The sequence below is a fragment of the Oryx dammah genome, unplaced genomic scaffold, assembly GCF_014754425.2.
Source record: "Oryx dammah isolate SB20612 unplaced genomic scaffold, SCBI_Odam_1.1 HiC_scaffold_5, whole genome shotgun sequence".
Taxonomy (NCBI): Eukaryota; Metazoa; Chordata; class Mammalia; order Artiodactyla; family Bovidae; genus Oryx; species Oryx dammah.
The window spans coordinates 41,410,892-41,425,195 of record NW_024070189.1 but is presented as its reverse complement, the minus strand read 5'-3'; the positions used below and the strand labels follow the sequence as shown (position 1 = coordinate 41,425,195).

Here is a 14,304-nt window from a genome sequence, read left to right as displayed (position 1 = left end):
TTAAGAGTTTGTCACAGGGTCCACAAATATTACTTTCTGCTGCACATTTAGTCTTACCTGCTGTTCCCTCCATCAACCAAGTAACAAATGTTAATTGAACATCACCTTTATAGATTTCCTAAAATCTAATGACATTGTTATCCATCTATATACTTTTGCTACTAACTCTCCAGTGCTTGAAAAAGATACAGAAATATATTCTTTAGAGCTCTTCAAAAAGCTGACATACCCTATTCTGGAAAGAAAGAAGGCTTTGAAAGAGCATTCAAAGACTAGAGGTGCTGAGAAAGAAAATGTGCAGGACATCATCAGGATCTACTCTGTACCACTTAGTTCTTGCTCTTAATTTCTACATTAAGTCCTTTTCTCTCCACCCACTTGTTTCAGGAAATTTAAACAAACCTGCTTTTTTAAGGCTAACATCACTGCTATCATTGCTAAGAAGAATGAGGTTTAGGATCATTCTTGAATTATTCTAGAATTCTAGAATTCTCAAAGACAGATATACCATATAAAAGCACACAGAGCTGCTTTATTAATTTATGAAGAAAGTGGCTATTACTCAAGAACAACATGAGAGGAAATGTCATGAACTTGAACCTCTATGGATCCAAGTGGCAGGTGCTGCCTGGATGCCGCTGACTGTTAATGGGGGCATGAAGAGCTTCATCATTTTGCACACCCAGCATGTGATGTGTACCTCTTGGCCTTCTCCTATAGTCATCTGCCAAAACTGTATTACAGTGTAGTGTTTATAAAATCTTTGACTGCTTTAAAATAGTACTTTTATTTTCCTGCTTAATAAATTTATATACTCACTGCAAAAACTTGAAATATAGTAATAAATAACTTATACTGCAAAAATCTGCCATGATGTCACCCACAAAGGAGAACCAGGATAGCAGCATTCCTACCTGTGCTATTTCTTTGATTATTGAACATATTATTATATATTTTATTATCTCTTTTCCTAAAAATGAGATGCTGCTCCATCTATTGCTCTAAACCACCTTTTTACATTTTAATATATATATTTTCCCTTCTGTATAGACTAACTTTATTCTTTGTTGATGGCTACAGAATGGTCACATTGAGAAGGGAATGGCATCCCACTCTAGTATTCTTGCCTGGAGAATCCCATGGACAGAGGAGCTTGGCGGGCTACAGTCCATGGGGTCGCAAAGAGTCAGACACGACTGAGCAGCTAACACACACACACACACACACACACACACACACACAATGGTCACAAGATAGATGAACCATAACTAACGTGACCATTTGTCTATTGGTAGATATTTAGGTTTCTCTAGACTTTTTAGTGTAATAAATAATGCCACAAGGAACATCCTTTTTACTGTGTCTTTATGTATCTTGAATAAATGTTTCCTCAGGATAGATCTTATAAGGCAAATGTATTCATTTATTTTAGATAACTGCTTTTAAACACAATAAAAGAAATACATGTTTATGGTAAAACAGTGACACTGTATAGAAGGACAAGAGGTGAAAAGAAAGGCTCTCTTTCTACTTTCTACTCTCAAACCCCAGAACTCCTCCCAGGAGTATCTGCTTTTAATAGTTTCTTGTGAGAAAATGCATTCATAATTTTAATAGAGGGTCTCAAAATGCATCTGGAAACTGTACGAGACTGTAGTCCTGTTTCTTTTTTTTTCTTTTTCTTCTTTTTTTTTTTAAATGGGGGGAGCGGGTAGGTAAAATCCTTTTATTTTCAGGTAGTCAGGGTGCTACTGCTAACAAGATGGAAGACTTTAAGGGAAGCTTGAGAATTTTCCCCACAGCGCAACCAGCCTCATCATAAACCACAGTGTGAAAAGCCGAGTTGAGGAAAGCCATGACTAAAAGGTCTTGTGGAAAAAAGGAAAGACAAGAGGGCAGGTGTGGGATGGATCATAGTTTCCTGGCTTTAAGTCAGTCCAGAAGCCTCCAAATCTGCTACCTTAGCTCCGGACCCTCCCAGCACTTTGAAGGTTAGTGGGAGTAAAGAGGTAGGTCCAAGGGAAGATAGGCTGGGAGAGGAGAAGAACCAGCAGCAGCTAGTTATAAATTACACTGGTATTCTAGAAGATGCTGCTGTATACCTGAGTTGCAACTGTCAGCATCTCCATGACTCCCTGAGAACTAAATGATTAACAAGACCTAAGAGAACTAAGCCCAGAGAACTGAGACAACTTGCCCAATATTACTTGTTCTTACAGGGATTCAAACCATGACTTTTCCAAGTTCCAAATCTCTTCTTTTCTTTCCTGCAATGTGAGGGTTCCCCTTGTTGTAAAAGACCAAAAGCTGCATTGGGAGACTGGGAGTGAACGCATGGGTTACCTACAGCATGCTTTGCAGAGATGAAACTAGAATCCAGGAAAGCCCCTAAAACCAATCTTAGAACTGATAGCCTGCATTCTGGTTGGAGTAGGGGACAGCAAGCCCCAAGTTTCACCTCACATGACATCAGTTTCCATTTCAATTGCATCATTGTGCCATTTCAGATAGGGGCAATGGTTGTACCACACCCCAGAAGAAGCAACGAGTGAAATATTCAAAGTGCCTGGTTAACATCATCATCAGAAAGACTTCCTCATTTCAAAGTGTGTTAGTTGCTCAGTCATGTCCGACTTTTTGTGACCCCATGAACTCTAGCCTGCCAGGCTCTTCTGTCCATAGAATTCTCCAGGCAAGAATACTGGAGTGGATTGCTATTTCCTTCTCCAAGGTCATTTCAAGGAAACTCTGATAAAGGTAGCATGTGGCTTCTTTTACAGTGTGATCCAAGAAAGTCTTAAAACCATCCCTCCCCTTTGAAAAACAGTTGGTTCCTTTTGAACAACACTTTCTCAGATGATGCTTGAAATTTGATTGTCAAATCTCCCTCTGGGCATAAGTCTCTAATATCTGTCCTAATCCAAACTTTTGTGAAACAAGCCACATCTTAAACTATCAGGAAGTTAAACATTAGGTGAATGACTATCTGGGGAAGGTTTTGACAGCCCAGGGAAAGGGTAAGAAGAGAACTGAAGTCATCACATTTGCTAACATGTGAGCAAATGTGACATAGTGGGGAGAACCAAGCAACAGGCCCCTTTTAAAGTTTTGTCCTGATTTTACAAATAATTGGCAAACAAATAACTCCAGAATGTCAAAATCACCTGGATCATCAGTTAAACATTAATGTCGCTCTCCCAAATGGTGGTTCCCATTACATATTTGCCTGAAAGAAAATCCCCAAAGAAAAGGTGAACACATAACGACAAGAGGGTGAAATCTTGTTCTGTGGGCACCATTTGGAGAAGGAAAGGAGAGAAAGTAACACTTTAGTGGTTGATTTATCTTTTGAATGTAGGCTTATATAGTTCTTTCAAATCCTCTAGTTTAACCCAGTGATTCAAGGACTGTCATTATTTCTGCTTAAAAGCAAACAAACCAACAAAAAGTAAGGCAATCAAAAAATTGAGACACTTGCCTGAGGTTGCACAGATAATCTGGCAGAAAGGGTCTGCTTGATGTGAAAATTCTGTCCCACTCGGCCTCATCAGAGGAGAAAGTTGAAGTTCTGCTGTTTTCCAAAAGGTAGAGATGTCCTTTCATGGATAAAAGATACATAGCTTCTTACTGATGTATCTGCTGGACTAGCTGAGCAGCTAAGGAGCCAATATTACACCAGCAAAGAGGGAGTTCTGTGCTGCACAACATAAGCTCTGCACAACCAAACAGGGCAGAAACAAATCTCTGCTGGGTCATGGCTTGGAGGAATCAACCACACAACTGATTGTTCAGCATCAGGTTCATGGAATAAAAGTCTCCTACATTAAATCAGGGCAGGTACAAAGCCATGAAGCAGTCATTAAGCACTCAGGTTCTTCAGTCATAGAATTGAGTTTGTATGCTCACTTATAAACAGACTTGGCCCCACTGAACCTCAATGTCCTCACCTAAAAAATGGGGGAATCATAGGATCATGGCCAAATAAGATGCCCTTTGAGTGCCTGAAGTATAGGAAATGCTCCCAAAATCTTTTGTTTCTCCTGCCTCTCTTTGAAAGAAAGTCACAATCCAAAATTCCATTTCATATATTAATATAAAAAGAAAGAAGATATCAAAGACATTTGCACCAGCTCGACTTTGTACAACTATGCGGGCATCAAGCATCTTCTTGGATAGTGTTTGATACATGTCAGATATCTGGGGTGAAACTCTGGAATAGGAGGACAGCTTTGAACGTGGCCAAGAAAAGAGACAAGGTCAAGTGAAGTTCTGTGATCTTTCACCCAGAGGGGTGCCTGTTTTACTTGGTGTCTCTCTTTCTCTAGTGGCTTTTGTGTGGTTTCCTTGGAAGGTTTTAGGCTGGCATTTTTCAGAAATAGCACAGTTGTTTGGGATGATTATAGGCCATCACCATTTCCCAGAGATGAAGTGGTGTTTAGCTTGCTGACTGGCTGTCCCCTGTGCCCGGCTCAGGGAAGGCACAGATTACCCTGCTGTTTACCACTTAGCAGATCTGAGGAGGCCTCAGGAATTGGAGAGACTGACCAAGCAGGAGAGACTGTGAGGGGGGAGCCTGATCATTCCTTTGGGAATGAGACTGAGCTTTGATGACAGAACATGACATCCATTTCAACAGAAGGCTCACCTGACAGTCTCTAAATATCTATGTTGGAACTCAACAAACATTAAGAAGTCAAAGAGATCATCTGAGTTTGGAGAAATCTTCCTTGGAAATCTTGAAGCCACACTGCCCAGTAAGGTAGCTTCCAGGCATGTGTGGCAACTGATCACTTGTTGTGTGGAGAATCCAAATTGAGACGTCTTGTGAAATATATGATTTCAAAAACTTAGTCCTTAAATGTAATAGGTCTCAATTTTTTATGTTAGTGATGTGTAGAAGTGATAATACTTAGAAACATAGGGTTAAACAAAGTACTGTGTTCTTAAAATTAATTATACTTTTTCTTTTTGCTAGTTTTTAGTGTGGCTAATAGAAAATTTTAAATTCCCTATGTAGCTCTCACTATGTTTCTGAGGGTTAACGCTGCTTTAGAACTTCACATAGAATTTGGATCCCAATTTATCACTCCAGTTATTATTTATGTCTACTTGATGCCTTGACTATGATGATCCCAGGCTATTAACAACTCAAACTTATCCAGAAGGTTTCTACCCCAGGGCTTTTTGCTCTTGCTGTTTATTCTACTTTGTGCTCAGTCTCCTATATCGTCTCACATCTGGCCCCCTTTTCGATTTTCTGGTCTCTTTTCAAATGCCCTGTCTCCAGTAAGGCCTGTGTAACTACCAAATGATCATATCAGCCTACCCTATTCTCCATAGAACACTTTATATTATCTACCTTCCTGACTAGACTAGAGCTCCATGAGAAAGTCTACTCTTTTCATCTCTCTGCTTCCTGCACTAAGAATAGCCCTGGTTCAGAGCTGGCAAGAAATATTCCTGAATAGCTAAACGCATGAGCCTTAAGTCTGATTGAGGCTATTTAAGCTGTGTTCCAACACGGCACCCGTTGTTCGTATCATCCTAATTGTGCACCTGTTGTGGACTAGCCACTGTGACAGACTTGAGGGATACTGTAACTGATGTCTTGGTCTCTGCCCTCAGAAATCCAGGACTCAGTAGGTTCCAGGGAGCAAAATGTCTGTAGACAGAGTTGTCATGTTACAGCCATGAGCCTTCTGTTGCATTTCGCTATGTACACTACTAAGGAAATAACCCAAAAGAGGTTAAAAACCAAGATAACCTCAAAGCTCAGACTCCCTGTTTACCACCTGTAGCTGCAGATGGTTGTTGAAAAGGCAGCTCTCTTGTGCTCTTCTGCTTTTGAAAACAGATTAACCATTCTGAAGACTATAATTATGGGTAGGATCAGGACATGTATTTAGCTGTGGAAGACTCTAAAGTTTGGAAAGTTTGAGCAGATAGCTTGGCTCCAAGGGGCATATGTTTTCAAAAGTTTTTAAAGGAAGACTGATCTCTTAATACATCCTGAGATTACTAAAGCACATTGAAGGCCACTATGTAGAGAAGATGTCATTTTTGTTTATTTATATTCCATAAATATGTGTGGGAAAGACATATGACATTCCAAATGGTTAACCTTGGCTACCTCAGAGTTGTGGAGAAGGGTAGAATGCTAAGATACTAGAAATAATTTTATCACATGCCTCTATATTGCTTTATTTGTTACAATGAACATGGGTAGATTTTGTACTTTCAAAAATAAAGTTTCCAGAAAGAAAACTTTTTAGAAAGAAATTCCATAAAACTTCCCTGTATTTGATAGGGGGTACTATCAAATACCTTGACTTTTTTCATCTCAGTTCTGTGCTTCAGCTACTAAAGCAAAGGCCAGTCACCAAGCTTGGTACCAAAAAGTGGTAAGTAAAGTCTGAGCTCATTTCTGGAGAATCTGATGGTGTCCTAGCTCCCCTAAATACCCAGTAAGTGCCCTCATATATCACCACTCTTTTGCCATAGTTAGGATTTCTTTAGCCTCTTTCACTGGGAGGGTATCCTTTATTGAGAGCATCCATCATAAGCCAGGTAATTAGTTTACCTGTTCCTATTTTAGTCTGCAATCATTACTTCAAGGGTAGGCATAATTATCTTCACTTCTCAGATGTGGAAACTGAAGTTCCGGAATGTTTGATGCATGTCCCAAGGTCACAGAGATGGTTGGAGGCAGAGCCTAACTTTGTCCCTAGCCCTTTCCAAACTTGTGCCCAATTCACCACTATTTATGATACCTCTTTCTTAAGGATAAGCTATAATGAAGTGTTTTGCAACTTGTTCCATAACTGAACTAAACTCTGTTCTCAACAGAAGCCTAATTCCAGGCACCTGTGAAGGCCTCCTGCTCTCCAGGAGCTTTCCCCTAACTAGCCTTCCATGGAGCCTGCTGGTCTACCAATCTAACATCTCCTGGGATCCAAGGACAAGGACCTTTAGAAATTGGCAACATGCAAGATTGTTACAAGCCACAAAGACCATTATGTGAATTAGTTATCAAGGAATACATCCAGTAAGCTTCTGAGGAGATGAAACCTGGGGCCAGTATAACTGGATGAGATAGTGACAGAGCAGAGTCAGGAATGTCCTACAGGGGTGCCACTGTGGGACCATGGATAACCAAGGGACACAGAGAAGGCAGATGTAGAAAAGAAAGGTGTCATTAAAAGTATTTGTCACCAAGCAGGTAAGGCCTGAGCTCACTTGCTATGCTAATAAGGCCATGCTGCTGCTGCTGCTAAGTCGCTTCAGTCGTGTCCGACTCTGTGCAACCCCATAGACAGCAGCCCACCACGCTCCCCCGTCCCTGAGATTCTCCAGACTAGAACACTGGAGTGGTTTGCCACTTCCTTCTCTAATGTATGAAAGTGAAAAGTGAAAGTGAAGTCACTCAGTCATGTCCGACTCTTCGTGACCCCATGGACTACAGCCCACCAGGCTCCTCTGTCCATGGGATTTTCCAGGCAAGAGGACTGGAGTCAGGCCATTCTCTTCTCCAATAAGGCCATGGATAGGCACAAAACAGAAAGAACTGGCACATGTGGGGTCTGCACTACCCATTCTAGCCAAAAGTTCTGCAAATGCTGCTATTTGTCACAAGTTCACTGAGATATAAGACCCAGCAGCTCAATGAACGGAGGTCCGTCACTTCATCAAGATGATTCAAATAACATGTTCTCCCAGGAGTCTGCTTCAGAGTGTCCTTCTAAGGCACCAAGGGCCAAGAAGGAGCTTCTGGATATTTGCAGGGTTGGTTTACGATGGATCTTATCTAGTAATGGATTTCTAGAAGCCACCTGGACAAAAATATTGTCTTCCTTCTTCCTCAAATGGAATGTGTTTTTCCTCCCCACAGAAAAAGCGCACTTTGAAGGGTTCCATCGAACTCTCCCGAATCAAATGTGTCGAGATTGTGAAAAGTGACATTACCATCCCATGTCACTATAAATATCCATTTCAGGTAAGTCCATCAGGCCAGTGGTCTAGTTCTCCATTCCTTGGATGATGGTTGAAATGTTCAGTCACTGAATGAGAAGGTGGAACAGAGATGACTTAGACCATGCCCAGAAGAAATCTGCTGTGTTCTTTCAATGACACATTCATTCAACAAAGATTAATTACAAAATTTTGAAAAAGTTGTCATCCCTTATTTCCCTTTCCCTCATGTCTTCCCTACCTCAAGGAAAGTCCTAATTACTCTATTCCTAGGGGGAAGAAAAAAAATAACCAAGAGCCCCAAGTCTAACATTCTGCAAGCACAGTTTACTTATAATTTCGGACAATAGATTACATTCCTTGGTTATAAATTGATTGGAAGCTCTAGAATAAAAAGACTCAGACTTTATAATCTGAGAATTATCTGGAATTGTGCTGTCCAGTACAGTAGCCAGTAGCCACATGTGAATGCTTACATTTAAATGTAAATTAATTCAAATTGCACAACATTAGTAAGCTCTGAGTCACACTAAGCCACGGTGAATGAATAAACATTTCACATCTTCAATAGCCACGGGCTAGTGGCTAATTTATTGGACAGCCAAGATTTTAAATTTCCATCACTGCAGAAAGTTCTATTGAGCAGAGCTGACGGAGAGTATCTTTACTCTTTAGGTCATGACATTGTCTAAATCTTGTTACCACTCTTGATATTTATGGTTCTGAAAAAGTGGATATCTTCTTGCACATCCTGGGGTACCATTCATGTTTGTCAATCTGAGGAGTTAATATTTCATTTTCAATGTGGCATAGGAAAGAACTTTTTTCCTACTAGAAAAGTGACCTCCACAAGTTGGAATTTTTAGTACTGAAAGTAAAAGGAGTAACACGTATTTTTCCCATCATTGAAACTCCAATTACTAATGCATGCATGAAAAAACAACCTGGTGAAATCCAAAGATCTGTTGTATAGTTAATAGTACTGGGCCAGTGTCAGTTTCCTGGTTTTAAAGACGTATTTTGTTACGTTAAGATACTGTCATTGAAGAAATATGGGTGAAAAGTATATAGGAACTCTGTACTATCTTTGGAAATTCCTGAATCACTTGTTTCAAAATAAGTTTAAAGAAATCTCAGTTACATATTTATCATCTAATATCTTATTCTTCCTTTTTTTATTTTCTAAATATAAATTTATTTATTTTAATTGGAGGCTAATTACCTCACAATATTGTATTGGTTTTTCCATACATCCACAATGATTCTTTTTTTTTTTACTTTACAATACTGTATTGGTTTTGCCATACATTGACATGAATCCGCCATGGGTGTACATGAGTTCCCAACCCTGAAACCCCCTCCCACCACCCTCCCCATATCATCTCTCTGGGTCATTCCAGTGCACCAATATGCCAGAATTTTTTAATCATTGAAAAATTAATGTGAGAAATATGCTGCCTAGTTAAGTGGGGAACTCTTTTCTCCAGCTGTTTTAATGTAGTGATGGCTTATCTGCACAGCATTCAAACATCTAGATAAAAAGGGCACTAGTCCCCAGATCACCCAGATGTTTGCCTTTTTGATAACAGCCTGAGACCCCACTCTCAGCACAGTAACCCAGAGGGGCTGCTGTCAGTCATCCACCTCCGATTTCACTGCTCACCCTGAACTCTCTGTGCATCTCCAGGTTGTTCATGACAACTACCTCCTGTATGTGTTTGCTCCAGACCGGGAGAGCCGGCAGCGCTGGGTGCTGGCCCTCAAAGAAGGTAATGAACCTCCTGTGCAACCGAATCTCTGAGACCTCTAGATCCTCAAGAATGCTTGAGTTCCATGATCAAATAAAGAGCAGCTGATGGTCAAATATTTCTTCCTTTTGGTGTTGGTGGGGACTCCCAAAGTTTCAGCTTGGGCAATAACCAGTACAGTGCAGGATCAGGCAAATCCTGCTAGGCACCTGTTTCTGTAAGGCTCTTAGATAAGGATGTTTTTAATATTTTTTAATGGTTCTATTTTAAAGGGTTAAGTAAGTACCTCCACAATGTATCCATTGTGTCTCCTGGTAAGCAAAACCAAACTATTTACTATTGGGCCCATTAAGAAAATGTCTACTGACTCCTTGTATTGAATGAAGAACAAGAGCATGGGCCCTCAAGCTAGAGGACCTGGGCTTGAATCCTGGCTCTGCCACTCACTAGCCATGTGTGTGTGTTCAAGCAACTCAACTTCTCTGTGCTTCACTTTCCCCATCTATTTTTAACAAGGAGAGGAGGAGGGAATAATAATAATAGTTTCTCCTTCCCTGTATTATGCAAAGTAAAATAAGTCAGATAGAGAAAGGAAAATCTTGTATGTTCTCATTTACATGAGTAATCTAAATCATAAAACAAAAAAATAAAACATAAAACATAAAACAAATGAATACCACAAAACAGAAACAGACTCACAGACACCAAGAGCAAACTAGCAGTTTCCAAAGGAGAGAGGGATGGGAGGAGGGGCAACATAGATGAAGGGGATGAAAAGGTACAAAATACCAGTCATAAAATAAGTAAGTCACAGGAATGTAATGTACAGCACAAGGAATATAGTCACTATTTTATAATAAGTTTGTATGTACGTAATCTGTACATACATGAGTCTGTACGATTCATAAAAATATTGAATCACTGTTTTGTGTATCTGAAACTAATATTGTAAGTCAGCTACACTTTAATAAATTTTTTTTTTTTTAAAAAAGGACCTGCCTCCAGAGCTGCTAAGAGTACGTCTCTTGGAACTGACCAGGTCCATAGTCAGCACCCAACAAATGTCAACTAGTCTTAAAGGTTTTCAGATCATTGTAAGGGTACTTCTTAGGGCTCACCTTCTCGACAGCATAATCAGAACCAGCACAGTATTTACATACATGAGATGTGGAACCAGGCTGCTAAGGAAAAGGCTCTAGCTCTGCCAATAATTAGTGTGTGACCTTGGGCAAATTCCTTGACTTTTCAGTATCTCCATTTCCTTACCTGACTAGCAACAGATAGTCATAAGGTTATTGTGAGAATTAAAAGAGTTTGTTGTTGTTGTCCAGTTGCTAAGTTGTCTCCAACTCTTTGCAACCCCATGGACTGTACCTCGCCAGCTTCCTCTGTCCTACACTATCTCCTTGCTCAAATTCATGTCCATTTAGTCAGTGATGCTAGGACGTGGCAGACACTTGGAATCATACCCAAAGAAAGCATTTAGTCTGTATTACTATCATTGCCATTTAGCCTGAAGGCCCAGCTTTTCAGGAAAAATAGGTTCAAATATTGATCTAAGTAGCTACAGACACTGACGGTAGGCAAGCCATCTGAAATCATGGGACCCAAGATGCCCTTCTCTGAAAAATGAGAATAAATATACAAGTCTTATCTTCTTCCAAGATTGTTGTGAGTCTCAAATGGAAAGTACCAGATAAACTGAGAAGTGCTCTCAAGGTTAACATTCACAGGCACAGAACAAACACTAACGTACAAAGTAATCAAAAGGGCCCCAACTACTCTCACTGGCCACTCTCCCTCAGTGAAGGGATTTTACTCACAGGATGTTAGAGCTAAAAGAGGCATTTGAGATAACCTGTCAGTTTTTTATAGTTTGTTATTTTTTTTCCCCATCAGGAAAGCCTCTCTTCTCCTGTACCAAATTTGACTTTAAAGCCCCAAATCTAGAAAGGATAAAAGCAAAGTTGCTATGGGTAGAGATGGGAGAGATGGAGTGGTGAGAATCACACCCACTCAGTCTTCCTTGAGTTCCTAAAATATTTTTGTGGGGCCCAGAGACCCCATCTAACAATCCCATGGCACAGTGGGAACTGGGAATCAAATGAGGATTTTGCTCAACCCAAAGACACACAACTAACCAAAGGCACAGCTGGATAAGAATCCATATCTGCTGATGCCTAAATTCAATATACATGCTTCTGTGTGCCCAGGAAAGACCATTTTTTCTGACTACTCCAGGTAATACTCATGCAAGGTCACACAGCAAAGTCCAATCTCAAGGAATTGTAAAGTTGGTGGCTCTTGAGTGACTGACCTGCAAATAACTCTTCTGCTGGTGCCAACTCCTTTCAGAAACCAGGAATAACAACAGTTTGGTGCCCAAGTATCACCCTAATTTCTGGATGGATGGGAGGTGGCAGTGCTGTGATCAGATGGAGAAGCTTGCAGTGGGCTGTGCCCAGTACGATCCCACCAAAAATGGTAAGCAATTATGAATTCCCTTTCTTCTTTGTATAATGACTGACCGCTCTGCTAGTAGAAAGCAAAGGTTGTTTGTGTCCCATCACCAGGGGTGTTCAGGATTGAATGCAAAATTTCCCGTTTTCAAAATTTTCAGAAGATAGTCATCTGCCTCTAACACCAGTATGTTGGTGGTTTTTCATCTCGAGTGTGTGTGTATGTGTGTGTGTGCACTCAGACATGTCCAACTCTTTGCAACCCCAAGGACTATAGCCCACAGGCTCCTCTGTCCTTGGGATTTTCCAGACAAGAATACTGGAGGGGGTTGCCATTTCCTTTTCCAGGGGATTTTCCTGACCCAGAGATCAAACCTGTGTCTCCTACTAACCTGAATTGGCAGCCAGATATTTTGTCACTGAACCACTGGGGAAGCCTACATCTTGAGGCTGATGTCTTTATAACTCCTTGCTACTCAAAGTGTGGTTCTTAGACCAGCGGCATCATCAGCACCTGGAAGCTGGTTAGAATGCAAATTCTAGGGCCCCTCATAGGTCTGTTGGATCAGAATTTGTATTTTAACACTATCTGGGTGCATGGTTAAGTTTGAGAAGCATTGCTATACCCTCAAGTTAGGAAATTTGAAAGCCACATTCTACTTAAATCTGAAGTTGTAGAGATAGCCTTATAGATATATAGAGATACACAATATTATCTATTAGAGTGGCATCGTATCACACATGTGTTTATAACACAAGTTGAATTCTACACACTTGGAGGGGGAAGAAAATAAAACCAAAAATCTGCTTATTTTACAATGTGGTTTCTCCCCACCTCTACTTACTTGCCCTTGAACTCCACAGTCTCAGAGAGAAGGAGGCCTCAGCCTAAATGCAAAGTGGAAACAAAAGATGCTGTTCTTTGGCCTTTGAAGTCAAAGACCTAGGTCCTAGGGATTGACGTTTGAATCATTTTTAATTTATGTAATGAATTTGGAGGGGGCACATCCCAGATAGCTCAGTGGTAAAGAATCCGCTTACCAGTGCAGGAGATGCGGGTTCAGTCCCTGGGTCAGGAAGATCCCATGAAGACGGGAATAGCAGCCCGCTCCAGTATTCCTGCCTGGAAGATCCCATGGATGGAGGAGCCTGGCGGGTCACAAAGAGCTGGACGTGACTGAGTGACTGAGCATGCATGCACAATGACTTTGGGCCCCTGGTGAAGGGCAACTCCACTCTGATGCACACTTACATACATAACACTCCCACTTCTCACAACCATCTAGGGTAGATGGTGTGGTGTTGAAGAAAAAGGAGGCTCGAGCACTTCAGTACCCTCGAGGTTACACAGTGAGGAAGCGCGCTGCGGAGACATGGTTGACTAGGAATGACGGATCATATGGATTGTTTTCTTCCACCGCCCTTTCCTCTCAGCCTCTCTTACCCTACTTCGCTTTTCTCATCTGTCAGCTTCTTTTTTGCACTAAAACCCAGTACCTCAGATTGACAGCCCAAGGCGGATGTGCTAAATGTAACACGTGGCTGGGTTTTCTGCGGCTTCCTGAGTTGCAGCCCCTCTTAGTGCCACTTTAAAAACCACTACTTCTCACCCTCCACCTTGGGAGAAAAAGTTCAGAGTTACCAGTCCCTTGACCCAGAAAAGTATTTGCCTAGTTTTAGAGGTCAATGATTCCCTACATTAGCTCTGTGGACCATACAAAAGCCAATATCTAATGAAAAAGAAATAGGTTTTATGTGAGTGGAATCAACCACAAGGACAGAATGGCATGGGCTTGCCAGTGACTGAAAGCTCTTTCCAAAGTCAGAGCTGTCTCCAAATTCCTGTCGGGACCTTGCTGTAGGCCCTTGGATGTGTCACTTGGCTAACAAGGATTGTGGTGTCCTCATCACTAAAATGGAAGGGGAAATTTTAGCGGTCTTAAGATGAAATATTCTCTAAACCCCTTTCCAATTCTGAAATCCTTTGAATCTGTTTTCATTGTGCAATTTTCTCCATGCGTGTAGTGGTTATTCCTAGGGACACAGTATTCCCCTCCACTGGGTGGCACACACATGATAGAGCTGTGCAGAACAACTGAATGGCTCACCAGGACAGGGCTGGTCATGCT

General features: G+C 41.1%; 1 protein-coding gene across 1 annotated transcript in view; it reads left to right on the top strand.

The window, feature by feature from the left end:
* The window catches only part of ITK (IL2 inducible T cell kinase), a 63,627-nt gene that overhangs the window by 12,694 nt on the left and 36,629 nt on the right, over nt 1-14,304 (top strand). Inside the window, exons 2-4 of the mRNA XM_040241441.1 lie at nt 7,889-7,993; nt 9,656-9,737; nt 12,072-12,200. Coding sequence (XP_040097375.1) covers nt 7,889-7,993; nt 9,656-9,737; nt 12,072-12,200 — 316 coding nt within the window. The remainder of the gene's footprint in view (nt 1-7,888; nt 7,994-9,655; nt 9,738-12,071; nt 12,201-14,304) is intronic.